This window comes from Argiope bruennichi, chromosome 1 (genome assembly GCF_947563725.1).
Source record: "Argiope bruennichi chromosome 1, qqArgBrue1.1, whole genome shotgun sequence".
Taxonomy (NCBI): Eukaryota; Metazoa; Arthropoda; class Arachnida; order Araneae; family Araneidae; genus Argiope; species Argiope bruennichi.
The window spans coordinates 57,016,856-57,042,423 of NC_079151.1; the positions used below are offsets into that span (position 1 = coordinate 57,016,856).

The 25,568-nt window shown below is 26.7% G+C and overlaps 1 protein-coding gene across 1 annotated transcript; it reads left to right on the top strand.

The window, feature by feature from the left end:
- The first annotated feature begins 431 nt into the window (after positions 1–431).
- LOC129981365 (pro-neuropeptide Y-like) lies at positions 432–24,622 on the top strand. The gene is made up of 3 exons (XM_056092192.1): positions 432–546; positions 11,076–11,271; positions 24,305–24,622. Exons 2-3 carry the CDS (start codon positions 11,078–11,080, stop codon positions 24,387–24,389), a joined length of 279 nt encoding a protein of 92 aa, XP_055948167.1. The 5' UTR covers positions 432–546; positions 11,076–11,077; the 3' UTR covers positions 24,390–24,622.
- Positions 24,623–25,568: the final 946 nt, after the last annotated feature.

A 25,568-nucleotide genomic window follows, 5' to 3' on the forward strand; every position in this document is an offset into this window, starting at 1 on the left:
TATTTATATTCATTGTTAAATTCACGTTATGAAATACAATAAATTGTTCTTAGAAATTCAGATAATCTTCTAAGATTCTTTAGGCAGATATTAAAAAAAAGATTTTTACGAACAATCGATCAGACGAAGGCTGTTCATATAATAGGTTTTACCGTTCCTATTAATATTCTCCGATAATTTAGACACAGCCCATGCAAGATGCATAAAAGAGTGCGTAAGTGCAACAAAGCAGATTGACAAGATTCTATTGTGCTCGGACCCAGTCGTATTTTCCGGCACTCGACGGGTGTCGGAGCTACAAAGATGTACCGTGGGCGAATGAGAAGTCTGTCGGTGACAGGTATATTCCAGGGGGTATCTGAGGTATCACAAAAGAACACTTATAAATACGAATGTTTGTGGTGTGGATTTCCTTTACCCCGAAAATTTGAGCCACAACCTGAAAGAATCGGAGGAAGCCTGAATTTGGAATCACCTGTTGTCTTGTCTTAGAGGAACGGAGCGAACGGTTGAAATACTTCATAGCTGCAAAGATTTTTAGACAAAGTGAGTTTTTCATTTCCTGTTTTAGAATTTCTTTTATGAATTTTTAATAAAAATCTATTTAATTTACAGAAAAAAATATATAAGAATGTAAAATAATCTCGAATATTAGACTTATGAATAATTCGAACATTTTAATTTCTGGCAACTTTATTTCAATTTATTTTGAATTTGGATTGAATGCTAGCCTTAAGCTCATTTCATGCAATAAAATATATGAAATTTTTTTTAATATTTCTTTCGGCCTCCATAATATCAATTCAAAATGAAATAATGTATTCCATTCTGAAAATACACAAAGAAAATTATACTAAAGTAATTTCTTATCCGCACGCTTTTTTATAAGAAAGTTGTCTGAATGTATTTATTTCCACCTACTCTTCACAATTATAATAAATAAGGCTTATCATTGTATAAATTTGTGGTTTGGGTACTTCTCAACTTCCCATGTAGGAATATCGCGTACTTTCAACATCTTCCTTATTTCATTGGTAAGTTGATGCTGTATTGAGTAAATTATTACATGAAGAAATCTTTCACAAATTTTTGCTGTATTACAGAAGGCAGCTCCTAGCTTTTCGAAAGACTCACATATTGATTCTTTTAATTTGCAAGAAAAAAACATCAACAAACTAGTATTAAACACAAATTTATAGCCAAGATACCAGCAGATTCTGCGTGTGGCGTTATGATGTTTCTTAGCCACTCGTTTTGAAAAATTTCGCTCATTAATGGAGTCATTTAAAAATTTATTTATTTATTGTTTATTACATATATCATTCGCTATGAAAGGTACTCGTTAAACGAGGTTTGACTATGCACTCAAGATATTTTTAATGAAAATACCAAAACTTTTTCGTTATTTTTTTAGATAAAATACAACTTTTAAGGAAATTTTTGAGGAACTTTACTGCAATTAAAGTGCTATAAATCTTTTCAATAGAAAATAATTTTTTTCTTTTTAAATATAAAAGAAATCATTTTAAAAGCATAAATAAAAATTGATCTGTTCTTCTCTCCTATATGCACTTCTCAGAATATAATTAAAAAAAATAAAATGTCTACTGTTTCCAGCCCACCAAGCAATATTTTGCTACATTTAAACTTATAACGTCATCCTTTGCCTCTTATTTATGTTTATTTAATAAAAAGAGGCAAACTGGATTTTTAATTTCACTTTTATAAAGAGACATTCAAATCTTTTAAAAAACTACTATTACATATAGGTTGAAGCAATGAACTTTCTTTTGAAAAAGGATTTCGTTCACATCTTCTCAAGAATCAAACGTTGTTATCCAATTTTAAAATTATAGTGACAATATAATTAATATGATACATACAACTGATATATTTGAAGATAGCACAGAGTCAATTATTTTAATTGGGATAATATTTGAGTCTTGTAAATGTGATTTTGAGTAATCCTCATGAAAAGCAAGTTCTGCTTGTTACTATCTTCTAGTAGAAATGTACTGAACTCGGAAGTATTATGTTCACATTTTCCAGAAATTCCAGTTCATACAGAAAAGGCTTATCAATGCTTTGTCCATTAGTTATTATAATTTCCCGTTCTTAAATCGTACAGGCATGACAGTTTAATTTTAAAACTATTTATCCACATTTTTTGAAATAAAAGCAATACATAGCTCAAATAAATTTTAATCATAGTTCCTTTTTCTTTTCGAATATCTGCTTGTGTCATGTCGAATAAGTTCTATGACCCTTTCAATTCTTTCCTTTATAGAAGTTTTTTTTTACCCTATTTAATCTAATTTGCCGCCACCGTTTGAAATTAAACAATTTTTCAAATTGTAAGAAAAATATTTTCATCATTTTTCCCCCTTGATTTAGCAAATCTCATGGCAGATATATGTTTATCTAATCGTTAATTTGCTTCTCTGACTGATATTAGTCTTGTATGATTGTTAATTAATTAAAAGTAATTCATATTATTTTTTAATCCGATATGATTTTAAAGCAAATCAGGTCTGAAATTAAGTGTAGAATACAATTAGGAAGTATCAATTTTTATGACAAAAAAAGTACAATGCATAAGAAAAAGGCTTTTGCTCGCTGTTTAAGATAGGATTTCTAATAGCTTAATTATATTGATTTTCAATTAATTACTATTACCTTGAGTAGAATTTTTGAACAAATAATATTAAAATAATTAACATTGTTTTGATTAGGTTTAACTAATGAAAATCGAAGTATAAAGATTTACTGTTTGTTCTTATGAATTTCTGATAGTTTCTTTCGATTATTGTCTCTGTCTGTACTAATTTTGTTTCAGACATGTCAAGTTCCAGATGTCTAGTCAAGGGAGGTTGCTGGACCGAGAGTGCCAAATTTTTCTATTGCTTGGCTTTCATTAAAATCTTTCTGATAAAAAAGGGCATATCAAAAGTCTAATTAAATATTTAATTAAGTATTAATCGAATTTTGAAAGTTTTTCTCAAAGTTTTGCATATTCCACACGAATTTCATATTTACATCATTTTAAAATATAAGAAATAAGCTTTTCAATGCTATCAGTTTTAAGTCCTTAGAATTTCCTTCCTTAAATTTTATTAAATTTTCAAAAATATTTTTAACTGTATGCTATTACAAAAATGCTGTACATTGCTTTTGTAACTGGATTTATAAGCATGCTCGTTTCAACGATATTAAATATTTTTCGTGTGCACGTTGTCGCTGCTTCTATATAATTAAGTAAATTATATTAATTATTAATATATTAATTAAGTATATTATCTAAGTAAATTTTAAAAATAAAAAAGTAAAATGAAAGTAGAGGAATCAAGTTTAAAACATAAAATGCTAAAATGATTTATTCTCAAGGTTCGAATCATATATATATATATATATATATATATATATATATATATATATATATATATAAGAAATTAATCAAAAATACTTAAAAAATTATTTCTGAATCAAACTAAAAAAAAGAATTTAAAAAGATGCAAATGTATTTAGAGAGTGCTAATGCTGCTACTACTAAAACACAGATGAACTTAACCAAAAAAAGAATTAAAAAAAAAGGAGAAGAAATGATGAATCTGGCCTGAAAACTTTCTCAAGGGTCGCCCTCAGGCAGTGATTCAAACCAGGATTTTTTTTTCTTTCTTTTTTTTTTTTTTCTGTAAGGGGTCTGATTTTCGTCCAGAAATATTGACCCCTCGTGACCCGAAAATTCCCTTAAATTGAGGCCTTAGAGATTTCACTTGAATTTGGAAGTTATAATTTATTGTTTTATTTATGTGAAATTAGTTTATCTCTAATGCTCTTCAGGGGATTTTTGGGTCACGAGGGGTCAATATTTTTGGACGAAAATCAGAGCCCTCACAGAAAAAATCCCTTGTTTGAATCCCTGCCTGAGGGTGACCCTTGAGGAAGTCTTCAGGCCGGATTCATCATTTCTTATTCTTTTTTTGGTTATTAGATTTAGAGAATTGTATAAGTAACATGGGACATCACTTCCTCCCCCAAAAGGAAACACGTTCATATTTTGAAACATCAATAAAACGTATTGATTCTTAGAATGTAAAGGGCTTGTTCACTTAATTCTTCTAAAATCCAGAATTAATATATATCTTTTAATCGAATCGATTAACAAAAACTTTCTGTTTTTTTAAATTTCTCTCTCTTATTTTTCTTTCTTTAACGTTCGTTTTAAATTTAACACGTTTATTAGTCTTTTTGAGTGGGAGTTTGCACTGCAATCAGTTTTCAACGTCTGTCAGATTTAACTTGCTAGTGTATTGATTAATAGCTCTCAACACATTAAATTTGCTCTGACTACTTAACGTTTAATTACTATCGCTTTTTGTTTTAAGTTCATGTAGTGATTTATAATGTGTCCAATAATTTTTAAATGCTGCAATGATTTTTATGATTAATCATTCGTTTGTCAGATGAGTAATTACTAAATATATTCATTTAAGAATCTTTATCGATTTTCTATGATCATTACGCTAATCATTCAAAATTTCGACCAAGCAAGCGCTGAAGATCTTATTGAACCATTTGTAACAAAATCTGAGCACCAGACCATTTTTAAAATATTGAATTATTGTATATTGTATGAAAGGAAACTGTTTTTGAATACATTTGTTGTTGTTTTGGTTTTTATGTTGATACTATTAAAGTAAAAATGGAAACAAAATCGGGACTTAATTCTGATAAAAGATTTTTATAATTTAATTTATAATAACAAAGAGCAAGTTTTTAGTAAATATGCTCATAAAAATATATATAATATATTTCTGATTTGCATTATCGTATGAAAATTTTCTATACTACATTTCTACAATTTTGGTATACAAAATCTTGGTTTGAGAAATAACAAATATTTTCTGTTAAAACTTTTTTCATGAAATTCAAGAGAATCAAACTTAGAGAAGTAATACAGTAACTTTTTTTATACTTATGATATGTTAATAAACAAAATTTCGTAAATTTACTTATTCAAGAAAAATGATGACTAGCTCATAAAAAATCATAAAAATTGTGAACAAAGTATTAAATATTTAACCTTAGAATTCATTTAAAAAAAAAACATTTTGAACTCATATTTTTTCTACAAATCGAGATCTTTATAAAGAAAATCTGATTAAAATTATATCAAAGTAACATCTAAAAAAGTTATTTCATTAATGAAAGGCTAAATGAAAAATGAAATAATAATTTATTATTCAATATATAAACATTTTATCCAAAATATTTGAAATTTATTGCATGGATTCTGCAAAAAGAGATAAAAATATTTTATAAAACTCTAATTACATTGTTTCCAAAATCAATAATTTTACAATGATCAATGCACATATGTTTTAAAACTTGCTATAACTTTAGATTGAGTTTTCAATCTGGATTAGAATTTTGTCACTACACTTTTATTTTAATTAAGTGCGCCATGTCTTATGATAAATATTCAAGTAAATTGTAAATTTTCAAAAAAAAGTACAGTTTTTTTTACTTAGGTTTTTTTGCCTTCGCTACGCAATAATATAAAGACTTATATAATTATGATGTTCATGCTTCGAAAATTACATAAAAAATTAATTAAGAAAACGAGATTACTTAATGTTGAATTTTATTCTCACGAATTTTTTAGGAATCACGGTGCATTGGAAGTAGAATCTTCTTTTGGATGCTCGCAAGTTTGAGACCCATTTCCAACACTCCTACTTTGAGCTTGAGATCTACTTCTTCATACAGAAAATTTTGGTTAAATTTCTCAATAATAAATTTCTCCCAGTAGCTGGAAATTCTGAGAAGTTGATACCACCTAAACATCATCCTGAACACCTCAACACGATTCATGATACAAAATTGTGCGATCCTTCTCTAAATTTCCATAGCACATCGCCATTATTTAAATCAATTAGTTAACCATGGCTATTTATTGCTATAATAATGCATCAGTAATAATATCTTTGATTCTAAATCAAATTCTGAAGTTGTGATTCAAATAATCTATCAATGAAATATGCTTCTGCATATTATTTCGTGCATATTTCTTTTATAGGTTTAAATGGCTGTAAATATCTATGAGACTAATTATGAACAGCCTAACCACATTTAATTTTATTTATTCATTTCATGGATACTTTTGAACATTGTTGATAATATAATATGCACAAAAATTGTAAACAATGTCAGTGCAAAAAAAAAAAAAAAAAAAGACATTTTACAAAACATTTTTTCGTTTTAAAAGGCAAACTGAGCTTTATAATGTGATAAATGTGATAGTGCATGGTAGTTCTCTAAAAAAGTTCAAAACAGCGTGTAAGAAGCCAATAATCTAGCCTCTCTACTAGCAGATTGAATATTTTGCCATTTCCCAACATTTTAGCTTTTAGTATTTTCAAAATTTACCAGTTTTAGCTCTGAGATCTTACATAGTGATATTGAAAGAATAATGTTAATCTATTTTAAAATATATGAATACTTTCCCCCAAGATAAATTTTTTTAGAAAAATGTTATAAAATGCTTGTATTTTTGAATTTTTGCATTAAATGGATTGAAAAAATCCATGAAACAAATATATCAAAGCAAAAATATCAAAGTTTATGAAAAGCCGGGTGAAATATGTTTTTTAAAGCTAAAAAATGGTTTAAAACAAAATATTTCTAAATTTGATCAAATGATTTGTTCAAAATTTTGCAGAAAGCGTAAGAAATATAATTAAGAGATAAGTAGCATTTCTATCCAGTCTTTAAATATTGAGGCTCAACTCATAAATAATGTGAAATCTTAAAATTTTGTTCGCATTGTGAAGCATTAAAACTACAATATTTCTAAATATAGAAATTTTTTATCCTGTAATTCAGGAACTGCGGAGCAAGTTGAGAAATTTCTATTTTTGATTTGAATAAAAAATATACAATAGAGTTTAATTTAATGAAACATTCCATTAAGAAGATTTTACCAAAATTTAAAAATTGAAAATATAAGCATTAAAAGCATTACAACATTTAATTTTTAACTACAGCATTGTAAAATAACATTAAAATATAAGTTATCTAAATATAAAAATGTATTATAATTTCCCATAAAGAATGAATATAGCAACACAATTCAAATGATTTTATAAAGGAAATTGCTAAATAATAAATATATGATATTTTCTCCAAAAATTGACTTTTGAACATAGTCACCTACCTTAGATAATACTCAAGGGATCATGTCATTTAGTTGTCATGTAATTGTTACTCGCTTCCTCTTATATTATTCAAGTCATACTTTTTAATATTTTTTGTTTAATGAATTAGCAAACTACAATTATTGTAGTAATTCTATTATCGAACTCCGTTTATCACTTGAATATCCTGTTTTCAAAAGAATCCGTTTTATGCTATTACTAATGATTTGTCAATATTAAACAGAGAAAATATCTTCTGCTAGAAACAAGTTCTAGATATATACTCGCTTATGTTATGATATATAATTTTTATCGCGTTTCTTTTGATTTCAATATTTTAATATTTTCTTATAGTTTTTCTGCCAAAAATACGCGCAAGTCTTGGAACCTTAGGTTTTAAGAATAAGAACCACCCTTGTATAGGCATGATATAAAAAGCAGTCAGGGAACAGCCATAATTTTTTGAATTTCCGGCTTTATTGCAGCAATTTGTACTTAAATGTGTGTGGAATTCGCAATCAACTCTCATCTGTTGCTGTACAGATAATTTACAAAGCATTGAGTAATTTTAGAAATATGTAGTATAAGATAATTTGTGTGATATTCTATAAACCGTTCTATTTATAAGTTGTATTTCAATATTTGCCGCCTTTGACGGCCAATTGGTCTGACGAAAATGTTGGTTGTGTTTAATTTCAGTTAATTCTTTTATGAGTTTAAAATTCCTAATTTCTTTTAAAAAATGTATATTGAGTATTGAATTGAGATAGAAATTAAAACTACATTATTTTAATGGAGTTACTTATGTTCTATTTAATGTGCAAATGAACTATGGTGATTGTCAGTTGTATGCAAGCATCATGATATTACAGTGCCATTAAAAACGCAACTGTCCAGATAATTGCACACTGTATTTCGCCACATTGTAACTTCTTTTTTTTAATAAGCTGTGCACAAAAAAAATCTTTTTTTTTCTTTCATTTTTACGAACGGAAAAAAATTATGAACGGTCTTTTCTTTTTCCTACTAAAACAGCGAAATAAAATAAATTTTAAAAAATAAAATGAATTGTTAAAAACTATTCCCAAAAAATAATTTGAAAAATTCACAAAATGTAGGGGGAAAAATTACATATGAATTAAATTAGTATGATTAGAAGAATATTTTCTAAATTTTAAAATAATGTTAAAAACAAATATTTTGCAATGATATTTTTGGAAGTTATCGTTGAAAACACTAAAATTTCTTTTTAATTCATTTAAATTATAAATAATATTATAAAAAAATAGCTTCAATATATTTTTTCCAATCCTTCCATATATATTTGTACCAAATTCGATAACTTTAGACCAAACAGTCTGCCCAAAAGAACGCCAATACCCATATATGAACACATATTTTCCATTATTATTGTTAGTAGTAGAGAGAACTTATTATTAGTATTTGGGGGATTGGTTCCCTATTTCATAACTATGCTCATTTAAGTCTGGAATCTACAAATTACATTTCAATTCTTTTTATTTACTCTAATCTGCTTAAAGCTTCTTATGATGAGAATGAATTTTGCTAAAGGCCAAGAATGAATATAACTAATTTGAATTTCTAAGTATATTCTGTAATTTTCTAAAAGCATTGCAAATTTTCAACTACTGTCTCAAACATGTAAAAAGTGAATAACACAGCAACATGAATATTTCAATGTTCATAGACTCATCCCCACGTGTCTTAAGGCTCTTAACCCGGAAGAATTCGTCGATTTCCCATGAATGAAGTCTAGTCGAGTTTTATTTTGTACAGCGCATGCTTTATCCGATTATATGTCACTTAATAAACGGTCAGAGACAAAATTTAGGCAGTCTATTCGTTTTATATTTTTTTTATTTAACAAAGTTTTACTGCAAATTCGGGTAGTTTTACTTTTAAAAAATACAAACACATTTGGAGAGACGCACAAGGTATATGATAGCACTCAAGATGAATTGCTTTTTGAGAAATATTCTAAAATATTTATATTTTTAAATTTTCGTTTCCGAAAATTTTGTTAAATTCGAAAAATCTGAAATTTTTAAAATTTATTTTATATAAATTGAAAAAAATTCTGATGAAACCAGAATATGAAAGCCAAAAGTATTCTGATAATTGGAAATAATATAGATTTAAAAAAGAAGAAAAATCAAAAATCTTTTAGTTTCGAACAAATAATTTGTTTAAAAACAAGCATATAATTAATTATAATATATAATTATAATGCAAGCATATAATAATTATAAAGCACTGCCTAAATTTTGAACAAAGAAATGTTTTATTTCAATTCAGTATTTATTACTGATGAATAACACGAATTTTCAATTTTTTCTTATTATAAAACATTAAAAAACAAAATCATTTTAAATTGACATATAGATTATTTTCTAGGAAATGAACAGCAGAGAATATCGAGAAAATATTATACCAAATTTGAGAAAAAATATGCATTTTATAAAAATTTAACAAAATTTAGAATTTGAGAAAAGGAAATTTGAAATTTCAAAATTAAAATATACATTAATCAAATATAAAAATGAATCAGAAATTAAGATTATTGAAATAAAAAAATTTCTCCACCAGAAATCGCCTTTCCAATTTAGTCACCTACTTTAGAAATTCATTTGCAAGTTATTATTTCGTTTTATTATATTTTTCATTTATAATTATATACAACAACAGTTTTTGTTGTCTTTCTGATCCATATTTTCTAAAAGACGTTTTGCAAGAATGAAGTTTAATTTTGCGATAAAGTGTCATCAATAATGTATTCCTAATGAAAAACGAAAATGTTCTATTTCACATGTATATTTACAAATACATTTCCCCATACAGCCAAAGCTTTAGTATCAAAGAACAGTGAAATGGAAAAAATAATTTAATAATATTAAAAAAATATAATAAAAATCAGAATTACAAAAAATATTTTGAAGATAAAATTCTTGTGGTTTTTAAAAATATTCTTCAAATTCTACAACGTTTGTAAAAATTCATTTGGTTCTTGTGATTGTCACTGTAACGCACTCGATGGCTTTGAATGCAGTAATCTTGGTTGCAGCATTCAATAATGAAGTAAACGGTCTCCAAAATTTCTTTAAAAACTATTTTTCAGATAATTCAAAAAATTCTTTGAAACACAAAATAATTAAATAAATCCATTTCATTGATATTTTATTTTCTGCACTGGTATGCACGTCATTTTTAATTTTTAACATCGCCTCCAATGTTACTTTTCTGTTATATGAGGTGCTAAAGCCAAATCAAATCAATCTATAACTTTCGCTGAACTGAGATAGGCATTATATTCAACAAAAAACAGAGTTAATAAAGGATTTAAACTGTCCTATATCAGATAGCTACACGTGTCAATTGTTAATAAAACTTAATAAAATAAGGTGCCGAACTCATTTTAAGAAAAAATGAGGTTATCAACGTCTCACATATTTCTAAAATATTGACTTTCGCCTTTGGCTATATAATGATGCCAATACTTGTTCAAAAATATAGTGGTAGTCTGGAATCAACACGCTATACTACAGGGAATAAATATGTGCAAAAAACACAAAGCAAAGGAAAAAAAAAATGTAGATACTTTATATATAATATAAATACTTTAACTTTAATTTTGAGACTCTTTGTTTGACACAAACAGCAGTCTATGGAAAAGTCATGATGTTTATGAATTCTATATAATTTTTGTATTGAATTATAACATCTATAAATGACTTAATATTAGCTTATGTGTTTAAAAATGAGATAATTGGCGCATATAACGAAAGATCAAATTAGACAAGAAACTGATCGCTAATCAATTTCATAGTATGATAGCCCTGATACTTGGCATTTTTCTTTCAGTCATGACCATGCTAGGATTGCTGGTCATCTCCACGTTATTGTGCGCCATCGCTGTTCAGGCTTCCATTAACAATGGTGAGCAAGGGGAAATTATTGCTGAACTCCCCACTCAGCCCATGGTCTTCAACACTCCGGATGAACTCAGGACCTATCTGCAAGAGCTCGACAAATATTTTGCGATCGTTGGACGGCCGAGGTAAGATAAAATATTTCTGTTACTCAAAGTGCAACAAATAATGCCCAAGGTTAAAAGTATTTATTTCCCTTCCTTTGACATATTTGGCCATAAAAGCTTAAAATAAAAGGGAAAATATTGTTTTTGCTAGCTATCCACCGAGTCTGACACCAGGAACATCGATGCATTTTCTTTGCCTTCCAAGTAACATCACTGTTTCAAATATGTGGGGTTTGCAAAAAGTATGTTTATTTCGCCTTCTGCTTCATATTTAGTTATAAAAACATGAAATAAATCAAAAATGTTTTTTTATCAGTTCTCCAAGTCTGGTAAAGGGAACATTTTTGCCCTCTCCCTCGATATTATTTTTCTCTTTGCAATACTATTTTTGATGAGTCTTCTTTCCTTTAGTATTTAGCTTGATAGCTTTACAGGACTGAATAATTTCCCACCAGTTAAAATATTCCTACTTTAACCAACCAACTCAAGGGGCTAAAAGAAATTGATATTCAAACTGATTCAAAATTCAAAATACATTGTTAAAAAAAAGTAGAAAGTACAGAAACAGTAGAGATTTTCATTAAAAGGCATGGATAGAAGAGTGATCCAAATGAATAACTCCAGCAGTCTGAGATGTCAATTTGAAAGAGGGTAGAAACTCTTCATTTTAAGATAATTAAACCTGGACAGAGCGTATACATGCCATTTCAACATAAGTATTCAAAATTTTTCATGTTCATAGCAAGTTTCGCAGGAGTGAAAGATGACTCATTAATTATTTTGAAAAATTACAGCATTTCGGGCACATTTGCTGCAATTATAAAAATTGCTATAAAAAATTATAATTGGGTCACTACGTGTTTCATAGATCTTAATTCTTAGGGTTCTTGCAACAACAACAAAAAAAAATCAGTTTTGACCAGGCGATCGCGTTTGCCATGGGATTTATCCACACTGCCGTGTTCATCGAGTATTATGCCTGTTACATAAGAATGCAAATTTGTAAATATTTGGAGATACGGAAGACACATGTTTGAGAACATTTCGCATATAATCATGCCTCGCTCAGTCTGTTGACATCAACTATTCCATATATAAGGTTCATGTCAGCTATTTTATCATTCGTTAATTGCTTTTCATAACTAGACGGGAATTCAAATGAATTAAATAAGTAGATTTAAATGAATAATAATAAGACGGGAATTAAATAAGTAGACGAGAAAATGTAATAAAGACGAGAATTTATGCGCTAAAATCGAGCTATAGTGCTCTCTGGGTCATTTGTATCAGCATGCAAAATTAGTTTTTTTTTTCGCTTCCTACTTTCAATAATTGTTTGTTCGCTATATTTTAATATATTCTGCCTCTTTAATTTTAACAGAGAGTTATCAGATTGTACAAGATGGTTCATTTACTCAGTGTGTCAAAGAATTTTAAGTTTAGCACTGGATCTCAACCTACAGTCGCACCATCTGTTATTTATGTTATGTTAACTATCAGAGGAAGTGTCATCAAAATCATAATGCATTTGTTAAGTATCTCAAACAATATTCTGGTTTCTTAGAGGCGTATATATATATATTCATGTTGAATTTGCAAAATGGAACAAAAAGCTGTAATTAAATTTCCTGCAAAATTTGGAAAAAGTGCTTGTGAAAGTATTAGTATAATTTAATTAAACTATTTTACAAAGAGTTTTGTTTAAGTAGATCTAATGTTTTCTTATGACACAAACGATTTTTTGACGGAATAAATTCTCTAGGGGATGATAAGCATCTAGGAGGACAAGTTCATCAATACTTGGGATTGTTAAAAAAAATGCTAGTTTTCGTGGTAAACTATTGCTATGTATCATTGAGAATAATGAAAAAATCTTTAAATAAAACAAAAAATAAATAAATCGAACCATCCTGCATGAAGATTTGGGAAAAACAAAAGTGTGTACTAAATTAACAACTCACGTTCTCTAATGATGCTACAATTTTATCAAAAAATAATGACTGCGTTTTAAATCATTCACCGGATTGAAAATCCTTTAACTTCTCTTTATTCCCAAAATTTTAAATAAAATTTGAAAGGTGTTATTTTGATGAAATTGTGGCTATTCAAATACCGCCAACTCGAGCTTTGAAGGTGATCTCCCAAAGGGAACTCGAACGAGCATTCGAGTCATTATTAAACCGTTATAACAAATTTATTGAAGCCGAAGAACCTTACTTTGAATATATAACCTTAAAAATAGAATTATTTGTTTTTATTTAATTTTATAAATCCAGTCTTCAAAATGTTTTACACACTATGCATATTCCTAGCTTAGTAAATAATCAATGTGTTTGGAGATAAAATGAGAGGATTATAATTTTGAACAATAAGTTACAGAAGTGATTGTTGATTTCATTGAAAGGTATAGATTTCCAAAATTAAAAAGTCGAATTGCATCGAAATATTAATAAGATTTATTTCAGAAGCAAACTTAAATGTTGATGGCGCATTTGGATATTTATATGATACCCCATTATGAATACTTAAACAATAATAAATATTAAATTACCAGTCATCTTCCTCTCCTGTTTCTCTCACTTTCATAGTCTCTTTTCAGTGATTATATAAGAAGGAAAAAAAACTATACATTAATTCAGAAATTTAAATTAGGCCAATTTTTTTATACATCTTGTAATAAAAGATAGTTAAACAGTCGAATAACGATTGCCTGGTAAAATTATAGAGCAATTTCAAAAGTTTTATCACTTTTAAAAGTTTTAAGTATTTTCATAGAAAAACAATATGTATATTCAGTTTAATTTCAATTATTTATGATAAGATTCTGCATCTGATATATGTATTCATATATTTCGATCACGTAATATAATCTTAGGCTGCTTTTCTTTATTTCAATATAGTGCTAAAATGATAAAAAAAATGTCTTAAATAAAGCTGTAATAAATGCTATATGCAATTCAGTATTAATAAAATATTTGATCATAGACAGGTGGTTAAATACTTTTATTTACATCTACATATCGCATTTTATTATTAGTTTAGTAATACTAATTTATATTTTTAAGTGAATACTTCCATTAAAATTGATGTCAGATTTGCAATGAGTAAAATAGTAATCACTGCTTGATGGTAATGCAGCTTTTAATGTTTTAACGTCTGAAAGTAAATCTAAAAAGATGCAGCAGATTACCGAATGTGAATTTAACTTGATTTGCAAAACACATTATAGCTTTATCATTGACAAAATGATAGCCAAGCCGTGGAATAAATAAGTTGAAATTTTAATCAAGTTCAAATATATTTAAGTTTCATTTTAAAGCATATTAAAGATTATTTTGAAGAGAATATCTATATTTTGACCCATAACCATCTCATCTACAACAATCTACTTCAAACTTCCTCACCATTAGTGAGAAAACGTTTAAAACACAGTTTAAATTAATTAATTACAATTAATACAAATTAATAGGATATTTGGGGAAGTAGTAATTTGTATAAAGAAGGAATCAGATAATTTTTCCAATTTATTAAAAATATTTTTAAAAAATCTTTGCCTGTGTGTAGGTGATAATAATTTATATATATTTTGCTGAATAAATATTTTATTTTAGAAACTGTAAATCAATTGCTAGAAAATTAAAAATAATTTTGATATAAAACTGAGCACAAATCTTTAAACTAATTCTAATTTCCGTTGACCGATTACAACCGATTCAACAAACAAATCATAATTTTTCAGCCGCATAAAATGAAATGAAGTTTCAAAAACATTGATGTCAGTAACTCATACAAATACTTGATATATTGGCATTTTTCTGTTTTCCGGCCCATTTAATTTAATTTAATTTAGAGAGAAAGAGATGGGTTTTCCTATCTTTCAAAATTAATTTAAAATAGTGTTGATTTATTTAATGAGCCAATGCATTGTTGCAGTAAATAGAATAGAATGATTAATTCTGATTTTTGTGTTTTAGAAGATTGAGTAGAAAATTCGATACTGTTCCGCAAACAATGTTTCCTCGGTATAAAAAAAAATTTTTCTGTCAGCAAAATGATTGTTTAATTCACAGAGAATTAAGTCTATTTGCTTTATTATTCTTTGAATTGTAATAGAACCTATCCTTACTCACGTAGTATGTCAACTACTCCAGTTTAATTTTGGGTATTCTTTGATACCGAGTAGACATCATGAAATCGTCATAAAAATTAGGTAGGTTAAAAATCAACTACTAGAAAAATATTTTTAGGCGAATAATTTTTTTTTTTTCATTACAGTGATTGTCAAAAAGGGATTTGATCCTGAATAATGAAGGAAAATAAGGTCTAAAATCTTTGTTTATTAGATAAGTTTACAATTTGAATCCAATCGTACATAATGATGCTATGACGTTTCGTCAAATGATTTCATTACATACTAATTGTATTGAAACGTATGAGTGATTATAGTGAAAACCTCTATTTGGATAAAAATACATAAAAGGAGATTGATAATTCTCTGAATTGTTTCCATGAACTCCAAAAGATTTCTATGAAATTGATTCCTTATAGATTTAAATACAGAATCCATGATTTTTTCCAATGGATATTGAATTTGAACAATAAATTTATTTTTAAATATTTAAATATCATTGTTCATTATCCTCTCTATTGATGGCAAGTTCATTTTCTATGGGTGATGATAAAATTTAATATGATAATAAAAATTACAACACTGGCACATGATCTGGAAGAATTTAAAATATTGATGCTAAAGTTACTTATTTTGATACTCTTCATTTATTTCAAAATTTATTATAAGTCTTGGGAACTTGAACTCATCTCTATCATATAATTAATTGCCATGTTCTAATATTTGAAAATACTTTAAATGTATCTTATTTCCTTATTGATTCTATTTCATCTGATTGTTTTACATTTAAAGCAAAATGTAACTACTTATTATGTAATGGTTTATCTCATAATAAGCAGTTACAGTTAATTAAATAATAAATATATTGTTTGCAGTATAACGAAAAATTATTTTCTGAACAAATATTATGTTTTCTTTTTAAAGACATGCATTATTGTTTTAAAAAAGCTATTTGCTCCAATTTTAAAAAATTATCGTTATTAAAATGCTCAATTTTATTATTATTGTAGCATTAAAATACGCACTAGAGGAACGTTAGTTTACTATTTTAGTCTCACAAATTATTGTTCAGAAAGTAAATTCTTTTCTTCTCTTTTCGTCTATCAAAGAAGATACAAATAACTAAATGGTAGGAATGCTTCTTTTTTTCTTTATTAAAGCTTAAAAGTTTCTGCAGAATTCGAAACATCAAAGTACTGCTTGCGCTTAGGGTAAATTAAAAGGCAAACGACAAAAACAAGAGCAAATTAGAAATATTAGAATGGAAGACTGCAAATTTGTATAATTTGAAACAGGCCTAAATACAAAACAAAAAAATTAATTCTAAAATGTTTTGAAAAAAAAATACAACTTGACAATAATGGGAAATAGAATTAAAACATATGAAAGTAATCCCAAATGTAAATATAATTCTTCGATTATATATATATATATATATATATATATATATATATATATATATATATATATATATAATCAGTTTTCAGCTATGTACAAGAAAGACGAAGAAAGATTATAATAAAAATTAATCAAAGCAATGCAAATATTATTTATGTATAAAAGTATTCAGATTCATGATTTTATATCAGCGTTTATTAATACTGACAATCAACTCATATTCCATTCAAAACCAATGACACAATTTGTGATTTGATCAAACATTTTAATGAGTTATGTGATTAACGTTGTAAGACTTCACTTAGTAAATACTCATAATAACTTATTACTAATAAGGTTTGTATGGATTTTTTAAAGTTATATGAATGTGCTTTTAATTCATATTTTATCTGAATTTAAGACTATTATATTTTATATAATTTTGTACTTACATTACCAAGCATTATAATAATAATAATAATAATATATTTAATTTGGTATTGGAATTGAATTTATTGTTGAAACAAAGTTGCTGATTTTACCTTAACCTTTGTTATTTGCAAGAAAGCATTTCAGGCATTCAAGACCGAGAGAGAACTATGCTATTCAGAATTTATAAATTCTTTTTCAATAAATAATTTATTTTATGAAACTGTTATTTCTAAAGAGAAAAAAATATCGTTGATATACCAATATGGTCACAAAAATCTCAAAATAAAGTGTCATGTAATTTCCATAATTCATAACTTCTTAAAATTAAATATTGAAAAATGCAAAACTGAAAGTAGTGAACTTTATGATAAAAAGTATAATTCTCAGAGAAATCATTCCATTATGAAACGATTTTTAAATTTTAACAAAATGTTCAACTCGCGCTTGTGATGTAAAAGTAGTCAAATTTTATACGGTTTTATAATAAATTTAGTTTAGACAAATATTGAATTATAAATTGCAAATCATTTATATTTTATTTTAGTCTTTAAGTGGCTGGCAGTACCCAGTACTATTAAAATAGAGAAATTTTAAGAAATTGTTGGAACAGCTACCATGATAAATAGAAATTAGTTCTCATGGAAAATAGAAAATAACTTATTTATTAGTACATTAGATAAAAATATGCAGTTAAAAATATGTTAGAAAAAATTACATTATAAATTATATAGCAATAATTATATAATATTCAACGACGTTCTTTTCGTTATTTTAAGTTTTCAAGCAGTAATAAAATGTTTTCATTTAAAATATTTGTTAAAGATATAAATTTCATTTATAAAGATATGCTTACCGTTATAAATAATCATCATCATTATGAAATATAAATATACTCATAGTTGTGTCCGTTTCGATAGCATATTATTTAACTTAATCAACTAAATTATTCATTCTCTGCTTCATTCTAAATTTCATCTTTTTAAAATTTATTGAAAACTGTAAACAAGATCTACAGAATTGTACAAACGATTTTTTGAATATTTTTTATTAGAGTTAAATATTTTTATTAGTTTATTATATCGTTTGGCCGAAAACATTTTTATTTTCCTAAAAATTATTTCCTTAGATTTTAAATTATCGCCTGGTATTATGAAATTTTCTTATTTCAAAACGACGTATTAAAATATGCAAAGAAAAAAAAAACACTATTTTTTTTCCTTGAGAAATTTCATTACTTTCAAGAACAGTATAAAACATCAGTATATCTAAAGATAATATAAGTATGATTATTAATATTAAATGAAAAACATTTAAAAATGTATAATCTAGTGGGAATAAAGAATTCCAGACTCATTTCAATGAAAAGAAGAGAACTTTGTAAATATTCCTAAAGTAAGATCTTGAATTTAAAAAATATTCACCAATTCATTGTGAAATTACTATATTTGCCAATTTCAACTATAAATAAAATAACTGATACGGATTTAAAACTTTAAAATCAATTTTATAGATTTAATTATCTTTCACTGAGGCGCGGAGTCAAACAATATCTATTAATCGAAAAATGACAAAAAACGTTTAACACAATATAAGGCATGCATTTGAGTGAATTTGATAAATAAAGATTAAATCATTACTGTGTAAAATGAAGTATAAAATTTGGAGATTTAATTTGAAGAATTGACAGAAATTTTGAAAAAGCAATTTACGATTGTTATCGGTTTCGCGCATTAAGATAAATTGATTCAGTGAAAATATTCTCTCCGAAACTTTCACCATACTCTTTAAAACAGTTCTTTTTCCTTTTGTCCAGCAAAAAATTATGGGCCTTGGAAACGGGCCATGAAAATGACCAGTTTTCAGATTTTTAATTTCAAAGGCCCGCATCAAGAGAATTTTATGCTTCATATTATAATAAGAAACGCAAATATGCATTTTAGAGGCTTTTTTTCGACCGATCGAATCCTATATGGGTACAGAATTACAACTGTACTAACAAGATCATACACTAAATCTCATTTATCCAATTCATTAAAATTTTGAGCTGCATATACAGGCTTGCGAAAGGCGGTCAGATACTGAAAAGCTGCCAAATCTTTGAAAATTTAGCTCAAATTTTAATGCAAATCTATATTTTAAATTATAAATATAAGTACCTAATTAATTTTCTTCCACATTTTGTTTTGTAGCTATCATGTTCACTTGTATTTGGACAGCTAGATAGACAGACATTCTTGAAAATCAATTTGATGAAAGATACGATACGTTTTATATTTAATTTCGAAGAACAGTTGTTCAAAATCTCATATATAACTGCCCTTTATAATTGAAGACCAAAAACCTGTATTTGTCACACTTTTTGTGCTTTTGAGTTATTGGCTTTCATACATACATGGCCAAATACACATGTATTAAAACCCCATAAAGGAATTTAATAAAAAGCTATATATATATATATATATATATATATATATATAAACAGGCGGCCATACTTAAATGACTTTTTGATAATTACAATACTTTCTCTTTTTATATTCGACACATGGAACAAAATAATTTTAAAAAATACGATAACATCATGAAAAAGATATATATAAAAAAAAGCAAAAAAAGGAAGAATTGTATCTATTTCTAAGAGATTTTAATTAAGATTTACTTGCGAAGTTTGAAGAAGAAATGTTTACACACCAGTAAACAAATATTTGCTACTAAATTTTATTTTATGTTGCAAAAGGTGCTTGGAGAAACTTTTCAAATATTTTGAATTGTTACGGAAGTTTTTCTTTTCAGAGAGTGAACCAGTAATAAAAAAAGCTGTTTAAAAAATGTTTGCGAACTAAGAAGATAAAATTTAATTTTACACCTACTACTTGTGCAAATGGATCTGCAAGTGAACTATAAACATTTAAAAATAGAGTTACTCAGTTGAGCGAAGTATTAAGAAAATTATTTAATAAAGTACATTTTCTTGAAAAAGTCATTAGAAATGCATTCAAAGAAGTGAGAATGTCTGAACTTTAATTCCTAAATATAATTTCCGAATGAAACACTAGAGATACTCTCCATATTTGTACAAATTTCATTTAGCCAACAAAGGGCTAATTGTTTTGAATATCAGAATTCCCATTTTTAAATTGAACATTCCATTTTTATATAAAATTTTTTATATGAACTTGTTTCTTTATTCGGTTTGAGAGTTTATTCAAAATGGTTATCATATATCAATTATTCGAAAATATACTATGTCTTAAATATCTTTCATGAATATTTTAATATAAATAAAGAAATGAAAATTTTAATGTAAATAAATATAAATCTTATAGAGATTTCGCCTACGTCGCCTACTAAACATCTCGGCTGAGTTCAAATAAACTATGAACACTTATTATTTAAAACAAGAGAAGAAACATTGTTAATCTTTCAAACTGGAAAAGCTAATTGTGTTAAACTAATTAAATTAAAAGCTAATTAATCAGAAATTAAATGATATTTTTCCGATGTGGAAACTTTGGAGCGAATAATCCCACAAGAAATACTTTTTTATACATTCTTAAGAAACAAATTTTTACCTCTGCAATGATAACAGTTTCGTTTTCATGCAATTCTTTCTTTAATTTCCATTAATTTTTTCAAAATTTATTAAATAATTGAATAGATGCAAATGATTTTACAAATAAGAAAATTTAATGCTTAGACTTTGAACAATTCTAATTTTATTTTTGATACATATTTTTTATTTTTTAAATTTTTTGGAAACGTTTCTTGTTAGTTTTAAATAAACTCAAAATTCTATTCAATTACATTAAAAATTACTGTTCTTAAAATCTCATGTCATGTTTACCAATATTTACGAAGTAATGAACAATAATGTCATTGAGAAGAATATTATTAATTAATTGACTCATTAAAACCCTTCTTACACTTCATCATTTGTGAAAAAAATTTGAAGTACGCATATAAATGATATATATATAAATTATTAATAAAAAAAATCAGCGGTTTTTGAAAAACAACTGTTTTAATAGACGTTCTCAGTTAAAAAAGTGTCTCAGACAATAAAAAGATTTTACGTATTGAAATATCTTAATAAAAGTAATTCTAAAATTAATAATATTAGACATTAAAAAACTGTCTTAATTCTGAACATTTCAAGGATATTAGTCAGTTTAAAATATTTTTCATATCACTTTTGTAATGAGAATTTCAGAAAAATGCTTATATAATTCAAAGAATGAAAATACAACTGACTAGCATATAAAAAAATTTAATATGCAATTATTAGTAATATAAATTTCTCATAATTGTTCCAAAGTTTACACTTCTTACTACTGATTTTATGCTTTGTTTCGATTTCAATTCTTACATTTCACCACAACTGTTCCTGACCTAGTCAATAGCTTCATCTGTTTAATGAAAGTAGATCCGATGTTTCTTGTGACTGGCATCATTATAAAAGAGATTTAAATGCAGTTCTACTGTTAATTATAGAGTCGCTTATTAAGTTTGCATTGAGATATGTTATTTGTGTTTGTTATTTTATATCCACTAGTCGACAGTGGTGATTGAGACATTTTTCTGTCCAATGCAGTTTAAATCATAACATCCTCCTTTTAATAATTAATAAAATCTTTTCACATTTCAAAAAATTCTTAACTAAATCAATATTTTAATAATTCATTTTCGTTATTTTTTATATAAATATAGAAACTCTATAAAGATATAATTTTTTATTTATTTTTTAATATGTATTTTGAAGGAAAAATTTATTAAAATACTAATTAATAATTTAATAAAACACTTTAAAAATTAATCATAATTAATAGATAATGATTTCTTACTTGCAAATAAGTGCAATTATTTATTAAATTTGTAATAAAGAAACAATGAGCTTATTCAACTGATTGAATAATTATTCCATTGTTTTATAAACTTATAATATATTGGATAATCATTATATTGTAATTAATTATACCTTAATGTATTTAATAATTATCTTAATTATTCAGTATAAGCCCATATTGTAGTCCAAATATTTTATCATTCATAGAATTTATAGATTTTCCACAAATTTATTTATTTGGAAACTCGGCTAATAATATTTTTAATGGATTTGCCTGCGCCCCACCTATTTAGTCCAATGCCTTGTCAGAAACCTGTGACTGTTAGTCGAACATCAAAGTCTCCCACTACTCAATTTGGTCATGATCCGAATGACACTAATAGGGGCATTTCACAGTTCTATGTGCTGTGTCTTTTTGTCTTTAATGTTCTTTTTCAAAAAATTAGATTACCCATTGTATTTTGTTCTTCAAATGAATAAATTACTCATGCAAAGAAGGATTTCTATTGATTATTTTTTCAAAAACAATCGCTGTAATTGGAATACAAATAGTACAACCGGCTTGGCTAAAATCGCATCGATAAAGTCTTTCATCAATCGATCAAGCCCATATTATTAAATATGTAACGGGAGTAACTACTTAGGAACCCCCGCTACTTTAGGGGTCTCGGAGACCTGAAGATTATTTGAGGCATTTTCAAAACAATTAAGTTTTGTACTTTCGTCGAATTTACTGAGACTGTAGATTCGAGATTACTCAAATTTAAACCAAGTATTACTTAAGTTTTAGAAAATTATTCTAACAAAACTTCTCATTAATTATCTTTCGTAAGTCTAAAATTATGCTGCTTTACGATTCTCAAAAAATATATTGCTTTATAATTTAAGAAAGCATTACATCCTATAAATAAATAAAATTTAAATTGTGTTGAAAGAAATCTTATCATTTTTTAAAAAAGTTATTTCATATATATTTTTTTTAATTTTAATTTTGCAATTTTGACGCTAAATTTCCAGAAAGTGACCCGAAATTAATGTCTTATTATTTCAGTTTGCCAAAATTTACTATTTAAATCTATTTATATCAAGGTTAATTTAAAACCGATAAAAATAAATCTGATATCGAAAAAAATGCCCCAAGATTTCTATTGCTTAAAGGCCTCTTACTGGACTGAATTCGGTTCTGACAATTAACAGGTTGCTGTGTACAAATGTATCAAACGAAGTAATAAGATGACCTTAAGAAAATTATCAGAATAGTAATTCAAAAATGTTATTTTTAACTTAAATATGTAGTAAAAGAAATTATTCAAAGAATTTAAATCGATTAATTAAAAAAATTTTAATAAAAATAATTTCTATTTTAAGTAAAATGCAATGTAAGTAAGTTCTTCGCTTTATTATTAATTTATTAAAAATATGAAACCGATTTAAATAAGCATAACCTCGTCCTTTAGTGTTATACCAGTCATTATATAATATATATTAAAATGACATATTCATTTCCAAGTATTAATTAAGATGATATTTTATAGTGGCTTGGAAACACAGTCTTAGCAGCATGGGAATCGCGATAAAGAAATCTGATTATATGAAGAGAGCATGAACATGGCCAATTGTGGACTAGGAAATGCTTCATGCCGCTGAGTTGAGGGATGTTGCAGGCATATAGATTTAAAAAGTGTTATTAGCTTACTTTCCAAATAAATAAATATCAACACTTTGCAAAGTATAATTGATAAAATTCTAATCATTCTTTATGTTCAAAATAAATTATAATATTTATAAACTCTGAGAGTATAAATGAGAAATAATAAGTACAAACTTGGGTGTCTCGCTAACATGTCATAAAAAAACAAATAAAAACATGTGCATTTTTCCAAACTAAGTTGTTAAAATAAAAAAATAAATTAGCCTGAAAAAATCATTAGTATGATGTTGAATTAAAAAATGTGTTGAAATAGGAAACTATATCGTTCAATTTATTAGACATAGTCCTTACCACTAAATAGTCCTTAAATGTCATTAAACAAGATGAGCATTAAATCCACTGGAGTCAAGTATCATTTCTATGGAAGGATGTTTGGGTATTTCGAGGGGAAAAGTGTAAATTCAAGTGTTGCCGTCGTCATTCAACCAAGGTTCATTATTAAGATGTCTCTCCCAAACTATCTTACATGTTAATTTCAAAATAAAACTTATATATTAATTAATAATCATATCATTACTCTTACATCCAAAGACAAGAATTAACGTGTTTTTCTTTTTTCTTCCAGATTCGGCCGGACTCTCGGTAATGGCTATTCCAGAAATATCTATCCTTATTTCCGAACAAACCCGTTGGCACCACCATCCTTCTGATAGTCGGCCCCACGCCCAAGCCCTGCTTCCACTAAGAGCTTCTTCAATAAACACGTATCGTTCCAAAAAGAATGTATCGTCGGCAGCGTAGCAGCAAGCCTCTGAAGTAGTTCTTAAGCGAGAAGCTTTTTTTTGCCAACCCTTTCTCCCATCGTTCGTTCTAGATCTAGCGCCATCATTTAAGCAAATGAATTTTGCGGCCTTTATCAGATTACACCGTCGTCTAGCTGTAACCAAACAAATAAAAAAAGAATATATCTGTCTTATTTTGCCTTGAATTTTTTATACCACAGATGACAGTAGTTCTTAAGAAAGACAGAACAAGTCGTATTTAATCGCTTTAATCTGTGTAATTAACCGACTAATAATATTTAAAACATTACTAATGAAGTAATCACATAAGATTGATGATAATGGGCACTTATATTTCAGTTTTATAGATCATTTAATCTTTCCTTTCAGTAAAAAACAAAATGTAGCATTTGTTTTTGTTGTTAAAATTTGATTGAAAAATATAAAAATATACATTTGAGATTAATAATTACATTTCTAAGACCATTTCATGGAATTCATATTTAAAAACTAAGATGCCAACTCAATCAATACTAATTAGTATGCCATAGCAATAAAGGGGAGAATGGAAATAATATTATATCCATTAAAATATCTCAGAATCTTTTGAATATAAATTGAATTTCTCTTCAATTTTCGCTATTCTACTTTGGTAGCAATTTGTTCAACATAATGACAGCGCTAAATTTCTTATAACGTAATTTATATGGGCCTCGCCGAACACCGGTGACCCCCACAGCAATCAAGATATTAAGTACAGACTATTTCAAATACAAACACCATTTGAAGAAAATATGTTTGTGATTCATGCAATGTCCTTCTGATCATACACCACATTTTTAACTGAGTGACTTATTTTTAACAAAGATTGAATTAATTATTTAATTATTCTGATTTAAATGTGTCTTTTTTAACTCGGAGAGAGATTTCATGCCAATTTATTCATCAGCTTGAAAGACGTTGTTTTTACTGACATTTGAAATTCCAATTTATTTCTGCTCAATAAGCTTTTAACAGGAATTTTATATATCTCAGATTTCATAGCAAAAATATTTTTTCCAGGAGAAAGAAGAATATCTTGGAAAAGGAACTTGTACTAAAAGGGAA